The sequence below is a fragment of the Laetiporus sulphureus genome (genome assembly GCF_001632365.1).
Source record: "Laetiporus sulphureus 93-53 unplaced genomic scaffold LAESUscaffold_11, whole genome shotgun sequence".
NCBI classification, from domain to species: Eukaryota; Fungi; Basidiomycota; class Agaricomycetes; order Polyporales; family Laetiporaceae; genus Laetiporus; species Laetiporus sulphureus.
Genome location: NW_024468520.1, coordinates 554931 through 576927, shown reverse-complemented (window position 1 = coordinate 576927; position 21997 = coordinate 554931). Strand labels below are relative to the sequence as shown.

Here is a 21997-nt window from a genome sequence, read left to right as displayed (position 1 = left end):
CAAATGCCCTAGGAAGCCGTTTACCCGTAGTAACCTATGATCACATGATTCCAGCCATCAGAAATTCGGAATCTTCGCTCAACGCTTCGGCTTCTAAAGTTCCGGGAGAGTAAGATACTGTAGGCCGCATACACTTTCAAGCGGTTGTTCACCATGGCCCGGAGAGTAACAGCCAGGTCGAGATCCGCATGTCTTGACTACAACAGTGAGCATTTTGAGATCCGCTGAGAGACGGAGCCGAAGAAAAATGGACCAGTCAGATTGTCGTCAAGCGTGATCACAGCGAGAGCCATCATCCACGAATTGAAGCCCTCACGCTCGCGCTCGCGCCAGGAACCTGGAGGGGATTCACGTGCTTCGGAAGATCTGGTTATCGGTTCCTTAGCAACGTGTGGCCATTAAAGATGCTAGATGCTATGTCCATGCCAACCATCCAGGCAGTCGAGTCGATTGAACATCGACTTCACTAACGTTCAGAACCTCGATGTAGCTTGAGCGCAGGCGGAGTGCACCATGTGACGACTGATGGAAACCGGTTGCCCGCATCCCTTCATACCAAAAATAAGGGCACATGTGCATGTCCATATGTTTCGCCATGCTGAAACAGTCCATCGGATGACGTGCCGAGCAAGCCTTCAGAAAATGATGTGGCAATGATAGAGGATTGAACGATGATTTGAGGATCTCTCCTAGAGTTTGATAGCCGCATGGTGCATTCCAACTAGGCTGTCTTGAGTCAACGGTGGTCGCATTTCGAGTGACCGCTTAGGACACAGGTCCTTTCGGCCTGTAGCGAAGATGAAGTGGAGCCGTCAGAGTCGAACAAATGATTTCGACCATGGAAGCCACACACGAGTAACAACAAGCGCTCTTTGGATGTAGTGAGCGCCTCAGGTTCACCCAGCTGCTGTCCTAGCGCGGGAAGACGACGTACCTGTCGCCGTGTCTGTTACATTTAAATGTCAAGCAGAAAGACACGTACCTCATTCGCTGCCAGAGGCACTACTGCGTGCTTTCCCTCCCGCGATTCTCGCCGCGATCTGTTGTATGGATAGGCATTTGGATGGTCTTGTGCTACAGCACCGACCCACTCACGCAATTTCACATGAAGCTTGAGCGCGTTGCTTTCGGCGGTATACCGGAACGTCAAATTAGCACCACGAAGCAACTGATGAAGCAGAATGACAGGAAAACCCCTGTGAGCGCAGGAATCCGTAAGAGCACTTACAGACGGCATTTTGACGCTCCCCGGCAAGATTTGACGTTCAGCATGGAGAAATGACTTTCCCCTTGTCATCGGGCGCCTGTTGCGGTCACGTGTACATCGCGCCGTTGCAGAAGTGCCCAAGAAATGCCTCGCTCAACGGTCGCGACACCTTTGAAATCTCGACACTGTCATGTTTTTTTTCTAACAGCCTGACTTAGACTGCTTTCTCTATGTTTTTGGAATCATCATGATTCCCTTGGCGATAACGTTTGGCGCCATGTTCCTTCACTCCAGCGTCTTGATCCTACGTCTTAAGAGTCCGTCTCGCCTTGTCTTGACTCAAGAGATCGTGCTGATGCTCCATATAAAACTGGATCTCTCGCGATACTTTTACGCGGGATTCTTGCTTTTTTACATACTGATCCAGTAGTATGTCAGACGATCCCCTAACTACGTTGGCTTGCCTTCCCTCTGCTCAGATCTCACTTGACATCACTCCCCATACTACAGACAGTACTACCACAATTAGCTCAGACACTGAAAACAATGGTGCACTATCACTCCGTGAAAATTCTGATCCAAATCCCGTGGTGAACTCACCTCCGCGATGCGACATATCCAGCGCTCCTTTTGGAGGGAGTAACATCATTACACTACCCTTTGAGCTCACTATCAACGGGGAATGGAGTACGGAACAAGTTGATCTGTGAGTACTGGTAGAATCTTCTTGCTGTGTCATGACTATAAGTTGATTTTTTCAACAAGAGGGCCAATGAAACGTCCCGAACTTCTGAAGCTCGTCCGCAAGTGGAGACTGAAACCGGCGCGCCAGAACAAAGCTTCCTATATCTCCGCTCTGAGATCGTTCAGCGAAGACATGGATGCATGGGAACTGTGAGTGTTTGATGATGTGTCGCTATTGCTTTCAAAAGTAACAACGGTGATACTAGGAAGAAGCCCGTCAATACACGCTCTCATAAGGGTCCGAGAAATCAGAATCAGATGCCTTCACGTGCGAAAGGCTACTCAGAAGGACACTCATTATCTCAAAAGGAACACAGGAAACACTGGAAGCGTTCTGCCCTACGTAGAGAGCAAATCATGACGTACCAGACCTCCTCGCCTACGTCATCGCTTCCTCGAAGATCGAAGGATACGAGAACCGTTACTCAGTTAACGCAAATGGCCGATTGGGTATGTCATAACTCAACCACAGCCTGGCGATGCGTTGACAGTGTGTTGAAGGCTCGCACGATAGTCGAGAACGAGCAGAGGCTTGCTACGACGGAATCACGTGAGGATGTCCTCTTTTCTCATTCAGGATCGTCATTCAACGGCAATGATTCTATCCCTCCGTCCTCGCGCAACTCATTTTCAGCGCTGCCGCGGAGCGGGAACCGGCCAGGACCAGAAACCGACGGTGATTCTGCTCATCCTCGACTCTCAAAATGCTCAACACAAGACCCGTCCAGCTGCATAAGCACCGCATCAACCCCTCAAAGCGTTCTCACGGATCAGCTACTCGCATGTATGCAGCGTTTAGAGCAACGCTTAGAGACCATTCAATCCCAGAGCCTCGCCACTGTTCCTCCGACAATGCATGCACCACCTGGACTGCCTCCTGCATCCAGTGTCACAACAAGTCCAAGTCCTACGCTATCGTTATCGAGACGAGGCATCGAAATGACCATAGAGCTGGCTTCAGGTGCCTTAGAATTTGACAGTTCTGAGGTTCCTGATCCTCCCGCCATATCATTCACAAACGATCTGGACCGATTGGATTGCATATGGGATGATTCTTCACCATCCTGGGACAACTCATCTCCACTACTCTTGCGCGATAGAAGTATTGCGCTCATTCATTGGCTCAAGCTATACCAATACCGTGGAGATAGACGTTGGGCTGGAATCAAGCAGCGCTGGTTAACATGGAAGGTTCTCATATCTCTCGTCCTTCTGCTGCACGTTGCCTGAGTGTATTGTCAGTTCCTCATTGTAGAGTATAGAGCCCTGAAACCTGCGGCTTTCTGGGAGAAATATAGTGCGAATGGGAAGCGTTTGCCTATCACCAAGATCTCTGACCTGCTCAAGCAAGCTCGGAAGCTTCGTGATCAGGAACTGGCCCATCAAGCCAAGGTGTCATTTGGAACTCAGTTTTCGCAGGTGTTTGCATATCGCACAGGTGGTGAGGCAGAGCCTCGAGTGAAAAGCAACGTATCCTCCATTGCACGAACCTTCGAGAAGTTGCAAGCTTCCACAATCTCATGAGCCATTCGTGCAGCTGGTGACATCAGAATGGAGAACGAGAAAGCTATTGTGAGTGTGAAGATATGAGACGTGCGGTTACTCTTTCTTAGTAAAGGATTCATACTAGATGATCCTCTGCAGTCAAAGGCGCGGACGAGGCAGCATCTCGTTCCGAGACCTCTGCTCAATGGGTGATGGAATGTCTTCTCCTATCAATCCTCCATATACGTGATGTTCACACGGACGATTATCGAGGACAACAGTTTCTTTCACTTTCACAATTGACTCACTTAACCAACGTCGATCCGACGCTACAGTGTTGTATCAAACTGCTTTTAATCCGTAGTAGGAAATAGGCGATGAGATGTGGCTGGACTCGTTTGCATGACGTCAAACGAATGGACAGTAATCATTTTGAAAGCACTTTTGACACTCAGTGAGAACATACCAACTTCATAGCAACTCTATGTTGCATATGCCCGTGCGTCCGAGGTAAAATACTACGCCGGACTCCCCCGCGTGCAGTTCAGAGAGAACGACTTATATAAAAGTCGCAATTGGGCTTTGGAGGGGAATCCGGGCAATAAGCTGAAGTGAACATGCAGATCGCGAGCATGTCGGATCCATGAAACTACAGCTATGGACAGACCTGTGTCGCTCGTAAATCCTCAGGCAGCGAAGAGCATCCAGGGCTGTGAGAGACATGTAGAGTTGGCACATTCAATGAATATAGACGATATGAATAGGGAGATTCTACTGGAGCTGTTGAAGCACTTGCAGATGAGTAATTGGAACCGTGATGGTGTTCGACAATTTTCAGCATTGTTGGTGGATTCTTACCGACATCGAGGGGAGAGACTTCGTTCTGTATGGCTGAAATAAGGGTAGGAATACATTGCGGGAGGCCGGAGTAGAATGCATTAATTACAGATGAAGCACAATTGAGTCAGCTAATCTCTAGAGCGGAATGCAAGTAAGGATGTATTAATAATGTATGGAGCTCAACGGGAGAACTTGAAATCGTCATCGCCGCCAGTGATGAGTTGTCGAGTGGTATTATCGTTATATAGTAGCCGGGCATCTTCATCCTTGTGATAATCCTCATAGGCGGAGTCTAAACCGCCGTAGAACGTCGAGAACGATAATTTGACAGACTCTTGCTTGGGGAGATTCAAGTAGAAGGCTGGCTTGCGTGGATCTACAGAACGTTTCTCAGCTCCCGCGCAAAAGGCAATAGATCAACGACTCACAGGAGAGCTCGCGATTGGCGATTTTTCCTTATCTATGTCGTCGAAAAAGGGATGACATAGAACAGCATTCGACGAACCTTTTTAGTAGGATTGGTATTCAGCATCTGATATGGATGAATCAGCACAACGTTCGCGGGCCAACACACGTTTTACGTACGTTGAGCACGAGATCTCTACCCTGCGCATCTTCGATGATAGTCTCAAGGTCCAGCTCCAGATGCTTCACGTCCATTATATCGAGTTGGGCCGGCAAGGTAAGCGCACAATAGTATGGCATCTGAAAACCCCCCAGGACCTCCAGGAAGACGAGCCCCAAACTGAATATGTCGACCGCGCAGGTTTAGCCTTTGGACTCAGACACAATGGCCTCCGGTGCCGCATACCCGGGCATACCCACGGACGTGAATGTTTTGGCTTTCTCGAACTTGTACAGTGAGGCTTGGGCACGTATGAGTATCCAAAGTCTCTTAAGACTAGGTGACCCTTCTCATCGACCAAGAAGTTGTCTGGCTTGATATCACGATGGATTGTACGGCTATCGTGGAGCTCCTTGACTGCATATGCCTGCCAATCTCGTTACTTCACGGCTCAATGGTTCATGTCGACATGTCGATAGTCTTACCATCTCCGCGCAGAGCAACTTAGCCTCCACAGGATCCAACGGCACGGACGCAAGTCGATATCTCAACGAGCCAAGATACGCCTTCTGTTGACACAATGCAAAAACTTGCATCTTCACCGGCTTTGCGAGAAGGTAGGAGGAAACTTACCATGACGAAGTACAAAAATTTCTTATCCTCCCACGATGCCTGTAAGTGCATCAAGTAGCGACTTCCAACTTTATTTGCTGTTTCCATAACTCATTTCTCATGCAAGATCAGATCGCGACCACAGCGGTATTGCTTGAGCTTCGGCGTGACCTTAATGGCAACCTGTTGTCCGTCATCGGTCTCCGCAAACATCACACGTCCACATGCGCCGTTGCCAAGCTTCATCAGCAGTTTGTAGGTGGTATCTTCATGTCGGCAGAACAGGTCGCAGGTGGCCTGCCCTTCATCATCGAGACGCCCGTCATCATCACCATCAAGAGAACCAGTGTCGTCGTGTCGTCGGAGAGCAGCTCGTCGTCATCGTGGCCAACGCCACGCTCGATATAATCATGGCGGTACTTGAGGGGTGGGGCATACTCATCGGGCTGGGCGACGGGACACGGGAACACATACTCAACGGAAAGCTTCGGTGACGGACCGCCCCCGTCTGATGCAAGTGCTCCCGAACTTTCACCATCAGAAGATGCGCCTTCATTGCTGCTTAGCGATGGGATGCGCGGCAATTCAAGTGAAGAGACATCGGACAATGGAAGACAAACATCGGATCGTCCATCCGCTGTATACGGATTGAACTTAGCAGAGGCCAGGCGGTCCGAAGACGGAGAAAACGGCAAGGACGAGACACAAGAGACCATAACGGATGGCGAAGGGGGATGGCAAATGCCAACATCTTCATGTGAAATAATGACGGTAGAACCGCCCGACGTGTCCGAGCATGCCAAACGCGTCGAGAGAGCCGGAGATGGTGGTAATGTGACATGGTGGTAGGACATCGCGCACAACTAAGGCTGCCGCATTTGATATGTTAGAGAGCTTTGCACGCATTGAACGCGTGGATGTTCGGAACTGTGGCATACCATCTTCGGGGGGATAGAACGTCCCCGATGGGCACGATTGAAGGGTCAGGACGCGTCAAACGCGATGATAACGTGTTGATGAAGGTGCAGATGCTACAGGAGTTTTGCCAAAGATGAAGACCGATCGAGAGGGAGGTTCGGGGACCCGAAGTCACATCGGCTGGATTTGCCACAATCTGCCACCTCGCGTTTCTAGAGGGAGATTTTTCTCCGAAATTGTCCTGAACGTTGTCGGCGCATCGAGTAACAGAATTTGAGGTCTGACATGGACGAGGGTAGCTGAGTTTCTTGAACAGGGCCCGGGCGGAGCGTTCGAACTTGTTGTAGATGGCAGAGGAGTTGAACATGCCCTTTCCATGCTCAACCGCTATGAGAGGTTGTGGGGATGCCTTGTAGGCGGGATATACCTTGCAAAATAGCATTGTTGTGGTTATGGAAGAAGGGCAAAGCGCGGTTGCCAAGATTGCGGAGTATATGTCTTATCCTGAGTATAGCCACTAGGGGCCATACAACAGTGAGTGGCCCATAGAGTCCCAAGCCAGAACAAGCAGTGCCTCGTGTTGTTTGCGAGGCCCGAAGGCGCAAGATTTTCTGTGCCGTCGTTCACACGTCGTCTGATAAGCATCTTTTAATTACAGTGTATTGATGCAATATACATGGGCATACCCAGAACAGCATGAATGCTCGTCATGGCATGGACGTTATGAGAGTCGATGATAGTGCGGAAAGTGGAGTACACGCGTGGATAGTAGGTTTATAACTTTTTCGGCAAATACAGCACTGGAAAATACAGTACTAAGGTATGAGCGTACGCATAGTCAGCATCCCAGGAATAATATGCGGTGTGCCAAGACTGCTATGCCAATGCCAGCTCAATTTCTAATCGGACTGGGAACTGGGGATTATACGTTTGTGTGAACGTAACGCTATGCATGAATTGGATGAGAGTCCAGCCAGACACCAATGCGCGAGACGGATACCTCACCGGCAAGACTGTGTACTTGGTGCGCTACTGAGACTGAGGCGCTGATGAGTGCAGACATGACAGCATCGACAGATTAGAAGCCTGGAGAGAGCAAGATGAGGAGAGTATGGTGCGAAAATCAATTTAGCACGTAACGCACGCTTTTGTTGGCGTCGACTTGGTCTTCCGTGCGATAAGACTTGCACTCCAATGGAAGTAGCAAATCCATCAACAAGACTGGATGCGTCATCGATGATTACATTGAAAAGACAGGAGCATGTAAGATACGCACCATCCTCCATTGTAGTATGCACCAACTGTTCACGCCAGGCCAAGATCCTATGTAAGCGTGTCTCGTGCATCGGAACCAACGATTGAGACTGTGTCTCAGATTCTGAGCCGGACGAGCAGTAAGATGAGCATGCGGAATCCTCGCTAAGCTCTCCAGTCGATGAAGAGAATGATGAAGTTAAAGGGCTGCCTATGAATGACGATGCGTATGGACAATGAACGCGTGGCGGCGCCGGGACCTCAATGAGCTGTATAGTCTTCGAACTGTAATGATCGGGCTGTTTAGGACCAGTGCGGATTGTCTTTGCCATGTAGAGTGTGTCATTGCTGGTGGCAGGGAAGGGCTGGGGCACGAACTGGGACATAATAATCAGCCGTCGCAAGGAGTCTCCACGGAAATTAAGGGGAGTGAACCGCTAATATCCAGTTGGAGGGGCATTTTTTAATGGTCACGAAGCTGAGAGAACCTGAAGTTTTGGGTCGCCCTGCGCCGCATCGATCGATACGATCACGTGACCACGTGTCGAACGGACCCCTTTGGCGTGCGTGGATTCTGGAGCGGACGGGGCTGCCGGTGGCATTTAGGAAGTATCACTTGGACCGGGATGCCTTGTGGTACCATGACCGCATGTTCATTCTATACCGATTGCCGTTCTGACTGGCGGGAGAAATTATCCGTTTGGTCAAGGCCTCCCACGATGGGTTCGCTTGACACAGTAGTGAGTTTGCTTCTCAGTCGCGGCGTGGGGATTGGTGCACTACAGTCGTCTTGTGGCTAACTTTGGATTGTAGCATTCTAAAAGTCTGCGAATCGCTGACCATGGACCACCCGTTCTGATAAATGTGAGAGGTCTCCAAGGGCGTTAGTAAAGAATGAATTTTAGGCAAATTGTGGGACTATCCGACCTACTAGCCAGCTCCATGTAAGCTTTCCATGCGGGTTTCCACATTCTGACGTATATTGTATTGCATGAAGGATTAACCAGTCCATTACATTCAAGGGCGCCTGCAACTAAGTCCGCCGTTATCTTCTGCTGCTCGCGTATCAACCCATTCTGACGGATCAATGGTGACCCGGCCGATGCGCTCGCACATTTGCAGTCCCTGGATTCAGGCCACAGTCGGCGCTGGATATGACTTCGGCTTTCTGGGTCATAGTACCCACGCAGATTTAAAGGACATCACCACTCCGATCTGCTATCACTTCTACATCCATCAGCGTCCAATCTGCATCGCAATGTCTACTTGCGCTACGTTGTCCTCAACACTCCACCTCACTCCTCTTTTGTCTGCTATAGGATTCGATAGTGCCGCTTCCTATTGTGAGGAGTTGCCCATCGACTCCGTCTTCGTCTCCCCTTACTCCAACCCCTTGGGTTATACTTTTGCCCGTTATGTACCAACCTGGGCGATTACATGCCCGATCCCCGGCAATCTGTCCATTGGAATGTCAGTAACCATCGTACTCATGGTTGACGACTCGATCATAATGCGCGGCGTCGTTGCCGAGGCCTGTGGCGAGGACGAGCACGACGTTTTCCTTTATATCGAGACTAAGGATGGTCATCCGATTGGAGTTCTCGCGTCCCCCAAGTCGTGGGTGTCTCTACTCGACACCCAACAACCGCAATTGGTGACCTCGAATCCTCTCTGCCTCGTCCTCCACTACGAGATCTGTTATGGGTTCTTTCGAGTCCTTCCCATTATACTATTTCATACCGTCTCCCGACCTGTTTCCGAAAATCGGGTCACGTCACCACCGACGCCGACTCCCCTGACTTCCTTCGCCGATGTCATACGCTTCCGTCGCCCTCGAGTTCCACGGCGTCACTGCCGGAAGGTCGCACCTGTTGCGTGATAGGTCAAAAGAGAACGTATGTAAGCGATCGTTTCTCGCACTGTATTGATACTGACTAGTTCACATCAGCGCATCAGCGCATCAGTGCATCAACATGTCTAGCAGGATGGAAGATCGAAGAGGAGAGGAGGAAAGGAGAGGAGAAGAGGCTGGGTGTGACCAACGTCGCCCTCCAGGAGGTTCACCTTCCCTGTGAACGGACTTACTCATCAAGTATTTTCATCTTTTCATCCGCTGGTGTCCAATTGTGAGAATTGTAAAAAGGTATTCGCAAAGCTTCCGGTGCTCTTTCCGCTCTTGTTCGAGTAGTTCGTTGAACAGAACTTGTAGAGGAAGTGATGTCCATGCATCATCTTCGATTTGCATCGAGCGCAAGGTTTGCCTTCTTCTACATTCTATTTATGTCTGTCCGAAGCAGGGTGGTCCTGAAAACTTCTCAGACTTATCTCCTTGTATGACCCCAACAAGGGGAAACAAGCCTATGCAAGCAGATTTGAGCTTTACTGATGATCGGTTGCGCGGGTGGCAACAAAATTATCATGGTTTTCTATCGGAGGGAAAGGCAGTAAAGACACAATTGCAAAGGGTAGCCATGAAGATTAGTACCCTGCCACGCCATATCCATATCCATATCCTCCCATCATACCACTCGATGCGAAGAGATCTTCCATCGACAAAACAGTGCGCACGCTGTATTCCGGATATAACTCAGGATACTGCGATGTGCCCATTAGCCATGCCTTACCTTACGGTAATGAGGACAGGTACGAACATCGTAAAAGGTGCAATCAGGACCAGCACAAGTTGTCGAGCGCACGATGGCGGGAAAGTGGAAACGGTCGAGAGAATTCCGTAGGGGTCTTTGCTGTCAGAAGGCAGCCAAACCGATGTCAGCGCCGATATGAAAGTTTGCAGTCAGGCCGCTGTTCGCACCTCGTGCTGCTGGGAACTCGCCGGTGCTAGATCCTCCGTGAAGCGAGAGAAGCTGCTCGACTCTCGGAGCAAGGCTATCTGCTCCAAAAGGATACCATTCTCCTGCTCAAGCTCCCGGATCCTGTTGACATAATCGGGGACAATACTGGAGGATCCATGTGAACGGCACAGAGTCTTCAGGTACGCTGCCAAATTTTGACCCTTTTTTTTCAGCTGGAACTGATGTTAGAACAAGCAACACTCGATTGGCAAGGGATCTACCTTGTAGAGGCGGAATGCCATTTTGAAATGAATCTCCACTCCAGTTACACCATATTTAATTGGAGGCTTGGAGCCAATCACTAAGTGAGCATATGGGAGAACCTTACCTATTGAGCGATTGAGGCGAGGACAGCTAGACTCCATCCACGAAGGCATGGCAGATGGGGCCGTAGTGAGTGGACAGGACAGCAATGATGCAGCAAAGTATCGAGGCTCGAGGTAGTCGTCGCCTTGCGTGAGGCTCTATTATAGGGCCAGAATTCGTGCCATTGAACAATGTCTTGTAAGATCACAGTGGGACGGCGGATCGGCATATGGAACATCCGCATGCTCGCGAGATTCAACTCAAACTTCTGGGCAGCAGACCCTCCGCTATCGGAATAATTTATTAGCGAAAGTCGAATGGGGGAAAGCTGGACTTTGGAAGACCGCAGACGAAACGTGGAGAAGAGGAAGGACGTCAGCGCATGGCATCCGATGTCTTTGCAGAAGTCCCGCAGTATGCCGTTTCTGTCTCCGCCAACGTATCGATGGTGATACCAGACAGCAAGGCTGCCCTCACGTGGGCTGTTACACGACCCTGAGCAGACAATCAGCTCTACATCGGCTCAGCAGGTGCCTTGCATGGAGACCTCCACGGCTCGGACTGGAATGCCAAGGACACCTTCAGCGCATTGCATAACAAATTAAGGTATGGAAACAGTTGCTTGGAATGACGCTCCAGGAAATTGAGCCGACATGGTAACGTGAGCTTTACCCAGCACGTCAAAGTCGATCTAGGGTGATAAGCGGACGGCAATATCAAATATTGATTGGCCTTCTTTTCACAGGCTGTCGCATGTCATAAACTGAGTGTGGCACGGATTCTGGCCTGTTACATAGCATGCTCCGTATCAAAAGAACATATATCGTAGGTGGTTCTTCCAAACCAAAGCGGAGTCTATCAATCAATCAGTGAAGTGGGGCTTACGAGCCATCTGATCAAGTCGAATGCTGGGATAGGCAGTAACATTATTATGCAATGGGCATCGTGGTGGAAATGAGCTACCGTGCCTCATCGTCGCAGTGAGCAAATTTCGTCACGGATAGCGAAGAAGATTCTCACCGAATGCATCCGCAAATTTGAAATGGCAGACTGGGTCACCGTTCCATAGTATGTGCTCCTGATCGTACCAATTGAAGTACAAGGTCTACGTGACTGCGCCGAATTTTATCGAGTCCGAGGTTCCACTTCCAACCTCTATCTGAAACCGAGAACTAAGCGAGAATGCTCGCCCTTCCGTCGCGCAAACATCTCGAAACCGAACTTCCTGAGCTCGGCTCCACCACGGTCTAGACATCGCTAGGCGGCATCATGTCTAGGAGGAACAAGAAACATTCCGCAGAATTTCAGGAGATTTCTGTTTAAGGTGATCGTGGTTGTGAGACGATGCACATTGCGTGAAAGGGTCGGGTCGGGTCGAGAGTTGATTGTGCCTCGGTACACGGTTTAGAAATACCCTCGTTTACAGCTTGGCAGAAGACAATGCATGTGACTGCTGTACATCGGCGAGTGCGTCTCCACCATCGACTGAATCACTGAATCGCCGAAGGTATTTTTGAGATGGTTTGGACTCCGAAGCAGCCACCTGACGGCGTCTACTATATGGAATCTCGGGCGCTCGGACCTGTCGTCATTCTGCTAAAATCCTGCCCGCTTCCACCCGCTCACATAGATAACTTGGTACGGCTGGAGGGCATCCAGGATAGGATTGCAGAAAGAGATATAAAGGATGCGCGTGGGGACATCCTCCAATGAGAGGACGGCCGAACGACGGCCTAGCGCACCTCGGCGGTGGCAGAATGCTGTAAGCATTGAACAAGAGGGGTTGCATATCGGAACATAGAGGGAGTGCAAGGAGGAAGGCGTAAATATGTCAGAAAGGTTCTAGAATTCGCAGAAAATGCTTCGAAGATGTACTCAGTCATATTGCCCCACTATTATATGTAGAACATACGATCGTATTCATGCACATGTTGTCCGATGATAAGAACACACCGCACGAACATTGAGACTCCGTGAGTGGTTGCCACTCAATATCCTAAATCGGACACGGTTACTTTGGCGGCCGAGGCCAATGTGGTCGTGCATCTCGCCCTCTTGGCACGGCTCTCCTTTATCGCAACTTTCACCAGCTGCCTGCAGAGGACACAGGAGATCAGGTAGTGCGTGAGCCTGCCGCCGATGTATGGTCCACTGACTGACATCTTGCCTTAATCGGCCCTCGTCTCATTGTTCAGCTGCAGAGACGCGCCACGCTCATCATCTAGACCTTGTTACCATGGCCATTCCCTGGAAAAAGACAAAAAACCCGCCTTCAAGCACACACAAAGAGGTGCAATGCCCACTGCGTGTCAATCAACCGGACACTCCGCGCCCGGGTAGCGTATCAATAACGTACGATTATAGCGGCACTGGCTGCGTAAGTACACAGGACATTACGGCCGAAAGGGATCAAGCAGTATGTTAGCGAGATGTACGTCAGTCCGCAACATCCTGCGTGCTTACCGCATCTAAAAAATCCTACACCACTGGAGCGGATTCGACCTTGCAGGGTCACATACAACACCTGCCGCCCGGATGCCACTGGTAATTGAGGAGATCACATCGAGCGACAATGGCTGGCACTGCCCGGCAGACTGTATCAATGGGGAGGGGGAAGGGGGAGATTGTGTGCATAGACGACTGGTGAGCTAATCACGGATCATGTTGAAAGAACGATGTCCGTTCAGCTATCTCCTTTAGATGTGGGCCTGGTTCTATGGCGTACCCGTGCGTCCTCTGGGAGAAACTAAATGCCACACGCTTCTTGCAGACCTCGGCACTGCAACCAATAATACATCTCAGGGCGGACCCGGCAGCTCACAGAGCACGTTCCAAGAATTGGCGTCGTCCATAATTACGGTGAGTACAGTGCGAATAAGGGACCGCTGAGTTGCGCTAGTATGCTTACTGATTACATAGAGCGTGGACATCAGAATGGCTGATGCGAAAGAGTATTTGGACTATCCTCCCAATCAGCCCGAAAATCCGGGCGTGGAGGACATCAAGAATATTGTCGCGCGTCGCAACGTAATGATCAGTGACATGAAGATCCCAATCGTCGGTTCAAGCCTTACCGCTGCTGGATATGAGCACCGCCCTACAGTCTCTCTGCCAGCTTCGTTATCTCCAAGCCAGCACCTTGCAGATGGGGACGTGGGATCCAAGACGATAAGAGGAGATGGTGATGATCCATGAGCAGAAGCTACAGAAAGTGTTGAAGCACACGCTGGAGATTCGAAGTGCAAAAAACCCGAGAGGCCTAGATGGGATGGTTGCTCAGAATAAGATGGCATAGGGGCGAGACGTGGCGATTGCCGAGCCGGAATGTAGAACCAGACGATGGCAGAGTAGTGGAGATGGTTTCTTCTATGTATGCACCCTTCCTAGCCTGAATGTGGTGAATACGAGTATGTTTCATGAGACAATGGGTTGTGTGATCTGCCAACATTCGCTGACACCAAAGAAAGCGTAACCACAATACTGTCCATCCTGATATCGGCGGACGCACACACTTCAAGCGAGTGAATAGAAGGAATAAGGGCAGTTCCGTCGGAGACTGCCAAGCGCGCGCTTGGGAGATCCTTGAATCACGTGCCTATGCGGGCCAATTTGTGGGCCCCCCCCATTACGCTGAAAAAACAACGCTCAAGTAGGGTAAAATCCCTTTTATATAAAACATTTGTTTGCAGCGCATGTATACTGTCGAGAGAAAGCGTGCTTTGTCGTAATTGAGAGGAGGCAGTTCAGCATTTGCACTTCACTTGTCTGAAATTGTCCAATCATCGATGTTGGATACCGAGATGGCGCGTTGGGTCATTCGAAGGCCAGCCCTTCACGCGTATCCATCGAATGCCAGAGGCCTGCTTCCCTTGCCAGCAAAGCAGTCAACTCGAGCAGGAATCAGGGGAGTTCAGACTACGTCGGGTGCTCGCGGTGATGGATCACTAAGTTGTAAACTACCAGCATTTTGCGTGGTGGAATGATAGAGTGCCCGAGGTTGGGAATGATGATCACTCACCTCAGTGTGAGTACTCCACCCGTGCCAGATTTATAGGGACAAAGAGCATGTACAAATATACGAAGCCACGGATTGATATTCTTGGGGCATATCGATCTCCAACGAGCTTGATTGCATATGCAGGGCGATATGCCCAGAATCAGGTGCATCAAGGGTCCGTGCTCCCAGCGCAAATGGCTTCGCAGTAACTTGTGATGCACACGCCCACATTATGGAAGAGAGCACACCGCAAGCACGCCACGAGCACTTCCGGCCAAATGTGATGGAACCGGAAGGTGCCAGATCATGTATCCGCATAGAAAGGCTGTTCACAAAGTGTCATACATCAGAATTTCGTACAGTGATGCTCCTGCAAGCGTTATTTACAGAATCAGCAGAATATGGAAGAACCCCCATGGAGATCTTGAAGGTGCAAGAGGCCAGCGCCATACCTTTTCTCTATCGTTCGCAGGGTCGGTACTGGTCATCGTTGCGCTCAAAGTAATCATCTCCGCCCATGGACATTGCCGAACATGTCATGCTGCATTCCGCGTTGTTCTTCCTCGACACCGAGGCAGACGCATTTGAGAGCTGAGCGCTGAGCCCAACAGGGCAGGGCAAAGGCGCGCATGGAACTACCTCGTGTTGGGGACTCTCCAGCAGCCACCACTTGAAAGTTGAGCATAATAATCAAGATATTTCACCGTGAGAGAGTAGAACGACACACAAGAGTAGTAGGAGGATATCCGGGGCAAAGGCCCAAGGCACAGATCTATGCGCCTGAGCGGGCAGCGCCACAGAGAGCAGCTCGATCGAGATCCTGAGTGATCTAACTTGCTCTGCCCAAGACAGGCGCATTTGCGTCGTTTAAACGTCTGCCTCGTTGTCTCTTGGAAACCTCGTACATTCCAACCATTCTCTCGTCCACGGTTTCATAAGGCTTTGACTAGCAGCCAGACTAGGTTCTCCACCACCACGTCACGCGGACATCCATGTCTTCTTGTAGCCAGATCCAGACACCTTTTGTTTTGCGCGCACGAGCCAGCAAGGCACGGCCTTGGTGTGCAGGTTTTTAGGCCCCCCGGTGTAGGCAATAATCCACCGTGCTGGTTCTGGGTATGTAGCGGGTCTCCCAATAGAGGTGTGGAGGCATTGAGGAGGGCAGGAATGTATAGAGCATCTTCTGTGCCATCGAATGGTATGTGTACGTTTGCACTCCGCACGATCAAGTCATTCTCAGGCCATTACATCCCGATGAAGATGCGCTTTTACCGTTCCACGGATGAATCGGGTCCTCGCACCTCATCCAGAATTCTTTCCCCTCTCCACCACATCCCAAAGGTGTACCAGCGGCAATCGAAGAAGAGCAGACCAACCGCGTAGGGACGTCATCAACTTCCATGAACATTCCCTGATTCTGCGCATCAGATCGAACGCCCCATCCGTCGCTCGTGACCCGATGGAGTGAAGATACGCGATGGAATTCCTTGTGAGGTCAATTTTGTCGTTATGCATTCGTCTATAATGAACGGCTTCTGCAATGAGCGGTGAGAGGTGAGCGGGGAGGGCTCGAGCAGGAAGGCTGTGTAGCACTGGTGGAGCCTTGTTGTTGCGATTTAGTGAAAGGACCGGATACGCAACGGATACGCCGGCTTGCCTACGACGTGAGGAAGTTTGAGCACTTCTGCGAAATGGTGCGTGCGATGTCTTGCTGTGATGACCGAGATTACTGACATTTCGCCTTTGTCATCCCTTGTTCAGCTGCTTGAGTACGGTGCGTTGGATGAGTTTGGCGTAAGGCATACCTTCGCTACGATCATATCACCTAGTTCCCCAAGCACCTCGGAGCGACGCAGCGATCCTGACGGCATTCTACCGTCCTCCAGCTCAAATTGCACCAAATCATGCAGTTCGCCATGAATCCTCGTCGACGATGTGTAGAGTAGTCCCTGATGACTATGAAGCGGTTCCAAAGGCTCATTTTCGACATTCAATCCATGTGCATTTCCCCGATGATGTGGGGGACGTTGGCCAACATTGCTGACGTGTACGGCACATCGACCTCCTTCCTTGTTGACATGGTGAGTCTCGTAGATCGGATAGCTTGTCCGCGTTCCTCGTTACTTCGTATAGCAGCAGTGCTAGTGTCCGGCTCCTGCCCTCCAGTCGCCATAGTCGGTATACCGTCATCTGGGGTAAAGTTCTGTCGCAGCTTTACTTGCCACCCGGCTCTTGGATTCGGCATGACGGGGATAGGATGCTTGTAGAATCCCATCAAATCCTCATATAATTATTCCCTAGGTCTGCATGGCATGAATCTGGTGATGTTTAAACTGACATTTGCAGCATACCGGCCTGGCTTCGCTCCTGCAGGTAATATCTCATGTTTCTCTTGCGAGTCTAGCAGATGTCGTCACTGCCACAATGGTATACACGCTTTGATCCATGAGTGTAGCGCATTCGCAATGTCTGCAGGACGCGCGTTTGGTACGGGTTGGTGGTTTGTGGCATTCGTCGCTACAAGAGATGGATCCATAAACTGTTCCTCTCTTTGAAAAGAAGGCATACCATTGACTAAGGACGAGCAACATTGACTACCTCTGCCTTCTGCTGCAGGACTAGAACTACTCTGTGCAGTGCTATAGATCTCGTTGGGACGATACCCTATTGCACTTCGTCGGCCATGCATGTCTGCATCCCTCGAGTCACTAGAAGGAGTGTGGGTTCTGGAGAGTCCCCGACGTTCCATGGCGAGCCGATAGTCTTCCACTGTAACCGCTGCGAGGACATGCACATTGTTACAAGGGATCATGACCGAAGCAGACTGACAGAGGACAAACTAACTGTGCTCAACGTGGGCCATTGCTCTCGTTTATACAGGACTTTAATGTGCACCAGGATCGCTCGCAGTCACGGCATAGGAGGCGGGTTCAAGCATGCATCGCCTCACCGTGCGAATGTCACGGCCAACTATTCTTGAGACAACTTATGTTGACCTGGACAATCAGGCTCGTCGACCTGCCTATTCTCTCGCAGCGACTTCCACTGCTTGCCTAGCAGCATCGTTTTTTTCTGGCACAATACGCCTCACTGCACTGCTACGCGCTTACATTCTACATGTTGATTACTCTCAGCTGGCGTAAAAATACACAGCTTGTCTCTGCGATACATCAACGACATACACCATGGATTCGCGAACTGTATTGAGGCCCATCGACACATAGATGGTGTTGCAATCAGGTGTCCGGCCTATCGAGCTTCCCAGTACCAACCTTCGTTATACGATATGCCCGTCCCTTGCGTGCCTAGTTCTGAGAGTTCTAGTCAGGCCCGATGCAACTGGTTTAGTACGAATAGGCCCAGGACCGAAATTGACCGGGTCGTGCTTCTCGTCTGCGCCGTTTCAGCGACATTATTTGCAGCGCTCAGTGGGCTGTTCGGTAAGTCCTCGTTGGTGGACGGTTGTATTACCTACCAGTATGCTCATCATCTGTCGCAGTGACGCTCTGAATGGAGCACTAGGGAACGGACCATCACTCATTGATTTGACTGAAGTTACATGCTCATGCACTTAGTAAGACTGTGAGTCACACTATCGGCCGTCAGACTGATAAAGGGTGTTGATGAAAGGTTCCTAATCTTGTTATTTGTATAGAATGCTCGTGTCTTGTCTTGTGCGCCTGTGACCGGAGTGTCGCACTCCAACTGCGTGCACAGGTCGTCAGCTATGATACGAAAGAATGAATGGTGATTGTACGAGATAATTTGATTTCCATGTCGACATGTCACTAATTGTAGCTGTCTGCGCAGGCGGCGAAAGACAGCATATCTCTTGCACTCTACCCACCATGCTCCTGGTGTGTAGCACTATCGAAGGCGTGGCTCAAGCCTTCCTTGCTTAAGTGTGTATCAACTATCTCGACCTGACACTCAAGGAGACCGCCCGCCCTTCCATTGCCCGAATACGCTACGGAGGCTAGCCTGCAGTTGCGCAAGTACTGCCACCCATTGCTACTCGTGTGGGCTTGCTCTACAATCCCAACCTTCGAGCATGACACACGCATTGCAGGGAGGGAAGTGAAGTGAATTTCTCACCGTGAATTGCATGTCCGTCAAGTGGAACGCGGTAACGTGAAGCTCTCCACGGCAACGGTGCATACGGCCACACTGATGCGAGGTGAGCACGTCCAGCTTCCGGTGTCTTACTGAATGGGCGTGATTATCGAAGGATTTCGACTTGATGTGGATGTTTCTTTTTGGGTACGCCCGGATGCGGGACAGGTTCGCTTGCCTAAAATGTCATGCTTTCATGATTGTGGTTTTGCCTTCATTCACGTAGGCCGTGTGCGAACGATGACTCTGGACGTTTCGCTGATTGCAAAATGCCATCAGTTCGTTTTCTTTCTTCCATTCTGCGGGATTTTCTACTGGAGATCATTCTCCCGGAGCTTTGAGGGCCTCGTGAATGTTTCTTGGTCTGAGTGTCAAGAATGTAGAGCCTCTTTTATGGGGCGCGGGAGCTCCGCCGACTATTCCACAGTGCTAGCACGATCCCCTTGTGACAATGCATGACTACCATCCATCTTCTTCGATATTCCTAGGTATGTCGTTGCATAACATCAACTAAATTTTGCGTGCTCTGAAGGAGTGTTTCAGCGGAACGATCTCGAGGCTTTCATAAAAATCGACAGGGCGTGAACAAGGTGTTTGATTCTCGGACGCACATTAGGTATAGTCTGTAGCGTCCGACTCGCGGATGAGCGCGCAGCGTTCAGCTCCTATGGATTTGGACAGAGCACTTCTCAGACTCGAGAACGTCAAAGACCGATATGTCAGCGGCTGATATGCCGATGTCTTAGAGGAGCATATCTCGAAGTGTTACGGAGACAAGGTAACTGGCATCAGATTAGCCGGCGCTACCTAAGCTGAAATATGAAATTCGCTTCCGTAAAATCGATCCATCTAGCATCGGAGCGGCGCCGAGTTAGCCAAGTCAGCGCCCGCCGATCGAACATTATCACAAATGGTTCCGGAAGCTGTTGCTGCATGATTGGCCCAAATTTAGCAACCCACATCGCGCGGTGCCAAGCCTGCAGATCCGACAACAACGAGGCAGTAAGTTCAACCATCGGTGCCGTTGTGAAGAGGAACCGCTTAGTTCCGTTGCTCTTGCTTCTGGTTCTACCATACAGGCCGTGCCATCGGTCATCCACATGCAACATTCTTGACGTGTCACTTCGTGATAATGTGTTCACTAATTGAGGGATCAGATCTCAGATCGCAGACCTGAACTGATCCTAGCTCAGCGACACACCAACGCTACTAGTGTCGCCTAAGATACGCGCTCTTTGATTGTCTCTGTTTCCATGCGAAGCTCTTCCGAATAGCATCATATCGACCCACCACAGAAACGTCGTCTCCTGCCCGACCTCGTGGTTCGAATCCGGATTCCTCTGCAACACACGACGACTGAGAAATAGTACCCATCACAAGGCTAGAATCGTTGCGTTAACCTCGTCAATGCTTTTCCGGGCTTGTGTTTACGTCGTTGCGCCTGTGGTATAGGAAAGTCCATCGTGAGTCCGGGTCCATGCGTGTTCGAAATCGGTGCTCTTTCCGTGCATTTTCATGGAATCAATAGAAAACGCCGCTCCAGGGCTTCAGAAGCGCTACCGCTCGCTGCTCGGCAAACGTCTGACATCGGCTCCGTGAGTTACCAAATACAACTGCCTTCGACCAATTCGATGGGTCCAACATCGGGACTCTGGGTCGCTCTCGACGAGCTGCTGACCTTTACGGCAGGAAGTGGGTCAAATGAAGCTAAACATTCGCAGACGCTTGGCGTCCGAGTTTACAGAAGTGGCCCATGGACCTCTTCTCTCAATTTGCCGCGTTCTAGTGCATTCAAATATCGACTTGAATGGCCAACCAAATTGTATGCACTGAAGTTATTTTGACTATTGACATTGCCTTGTAAATAATGATTCGTTTGCTCATCCAAATTTGAACCGTCTCTGGTCTCGAGAGGAAGTGTCTCAAGTGGCCTATGGTAAGCATACACTCCACTCAGAGATGTTGCGACTCATAAAATATCTGCAAAGATTCTATCAGTTGTTCCTGATATGCAGGACGTGCGCAAGCGCCAATAAGTGCGGATAGAAGCCAGTAGCATCCAGCGAAATAGAATACTTTCGCGTGTATAATCAGGTTCATCTCTATGAATGCAAATTCGTACGTACATTGTATCGACAGAGCTATCAGTGCTGAAATCTTCCGCTGAGGAATAGATTGTCAAGCGTTGGCAGCGTTCCTCCAAGTTATCTGCACATGATTGGTTCAGCAACAACCGCGATGGCTGACAACTCTATTGATATTGCAGCTGAAGGGCGATGCAGCTGGTGGACTCGCCAGCATAAACTCTCGCTTCGCACATGGCCCAGTACCAGCCACGGCGTCTGCGTGAGGAGTTGTTGCGCCTTTCAGTTTCGGATCACTGAGCGGGCACCTCTACTTTTTGCAGTTTCTTACAAACTTCATAGCTACCACATTGTACCTGCTTAAATCGCACATGGTACTCACCCTGATCTTTGATGATCCTGCTGCAGTGGGATCCACAATGTGCTCTTACTTATTTGTCAAACTTTGGCACAGAAAGAGAAGAACAGTAGGTCATCTCACGCTGTATCTAACTTAATCTGGAACCTACTGAGGTGCTGCTTTACTAGAACTCTGATCTTCGGACTGGTGACTTCAAGTTCTGCTCCGCATCTGTCCCTTAATTCAACAATCCGTGCGTATCTCGTGAAAGACTCGTGAATGATCTGATGACTGCTGCGAGACTATCTAGGTATGTTCTCGATCGGACGTAATCACCGGTAGTGTACTGGCTCACAACAGTCGGCTGCAGACGAGCCATGATATTGGGCCTCTGTGAACCACCGCAAGCTTGGATTCAATAGCAACTTGGAAATGCCAGCACACCCACGTCGGGTCTGCTGAATGACTACGTAACAACGGGTGTAAGACACATATCCTAGATCTAATATAGATTCTAGTATACATTCCAGCATCATGTTAACGTTGATCAGTGCTGGCGACACTTAATGGTAAAGTGGTCTTTCTGATGTCACTTCGTGGCCAGTGGTTGCTGTTTCGGGGGATAAACATCAAGGATAGAGAGGAGGGCAAATGATGGTAGTAGCCTTTTCGGCAATTCG

General features: G+C 50.2%; 7 protein-coding genes across 7 annotated transcripts; 3 read left to right on the top strand and 4 right to left on the bottom strand.

Moving 5' to 3' along the window:
• Positions 1–2890: 2890 nt before the first annotated feature.
• On the top strand, positions 2891–3475 carry LAESUDRAFT_649040 (uncharacterized protein; the record flags this gene model as incomplete). The annotated part of the gene is made up of 2 exons (XM_040904149.1): positions 2891–3092; positions 3216–3475. The coding sequence occupies 2 exons, from the start codon at positions 2891–2893 to the stop codon at positions 3473–3475; spliced, it is 462 nt and encodes a 153-aa protein (XP_040766211.1).
• Positions 3476–5044: 1569 nt separating this feature from the next.
• On the bottom strand, positions 5045–5262 carry LAESUDRAFT_649344 (kinase-like protein; the record flags this gene model as incomplete). Its single annotated transcript, XM_040904170.1, has 2 exons — positions 5045–5128; positions 5152–5262. Coding segments are annotated over 2 exons (195 nt in total), but the record flags the coding sequence as incomplete, so codon positions are not given.
• Positions 5263–7247: 1985 nt separating this feature from the next.
• On the bottom strand, positions 7248–8011 carry LAESUDRAFT_712967 (uncharacterized protein; the record flags this gene model as incomplete). The annotated part of the gene is made up of 3 exons (XM_040906930.1): positions 7248–7400; positions 7516–7592; positions 7648–8011. The coding sequence occupies 3 exons, from the start codon at positions 8009–8011 to the stop codon at positions 7248–7250; spliced, it is 594 nt and encodes a 197-aa protein (XP_040766209.1).
• Positions 8012–8883: 872 nt separating this feature from the next.
• Positions 8884–9504, top strand: LAESUDRAFT_757704 (uncharacterized protein; the record flags this gene model as incomplete). The annotated part of the gene is made up of 1 exon (XM_040912341.1): positions 8884–9504. One exon carries the CDS (start codon positions 8884–8886, stop codon positions 9502–9504), a length of 621 nt encoding a protein of 206 aa, XP_040766208.1.
• Positions 9505–10103: 599 nt separating this feature from the next.
• Positions 10104–10854, bottom strand: LAESUDRAFT_712965 (uncharacterized protein; the record flags this gene model as incomplete). Its single annotated transcript, XM_040906929.1, has 5 exons — positions 10104–10220; positions 10250–10369; positions 10438–10656; positions 10699–10778; positions 10806–10854. The coding sequence occupies 5 exons, from the start codon at positions 10852–10854 to the stop codon at positions 10104–10106; spliced, it is 585 nt and encodes a 194-aa protein (XP_040766207.1).
• Positions 10855–13458: 2604 nt separating this feature from the next.
• LAESUDRAFT_712964 (uncharacterized protein) lies at positions 13459–13978 on the top strand (the record flags this gene model as incomplete). Its single annotated transcript, XM_040906928.1, has 3 exons — positions 13459–13510; positions 13554–13642; positions 13703–13978. 3 exons carry the CDS (start codon positions 13459–13461, stop codon positions 13976–13978), a joined length of 417 nt encoding a protein of 138 aa, XP_040766206.1.
• Positions 13979–15738: 1760 nt separating this feature from the next.
• On the bottom strand, positions 15739–17025 carry LAESUDRAFT_712963 (uncharacterized protein; the record flags this gene model as incomplete). The annotated part of the gene is made up of 5 exons (XM_040906927.1): positions 15739–15836; positions 15883–15995; positions 16082–16266; positions 16586–16736; positions 16826–17025. 5 exons carry the CDS (start codon positions 17023–17025, stop codon positions 15739–15741), a joined length of 747 nt encoding a protein of 248 aa, XP_040766205.1.
• Between the last annotated feature and the right edge of the window lie 4972 nt (positions 17026–21997).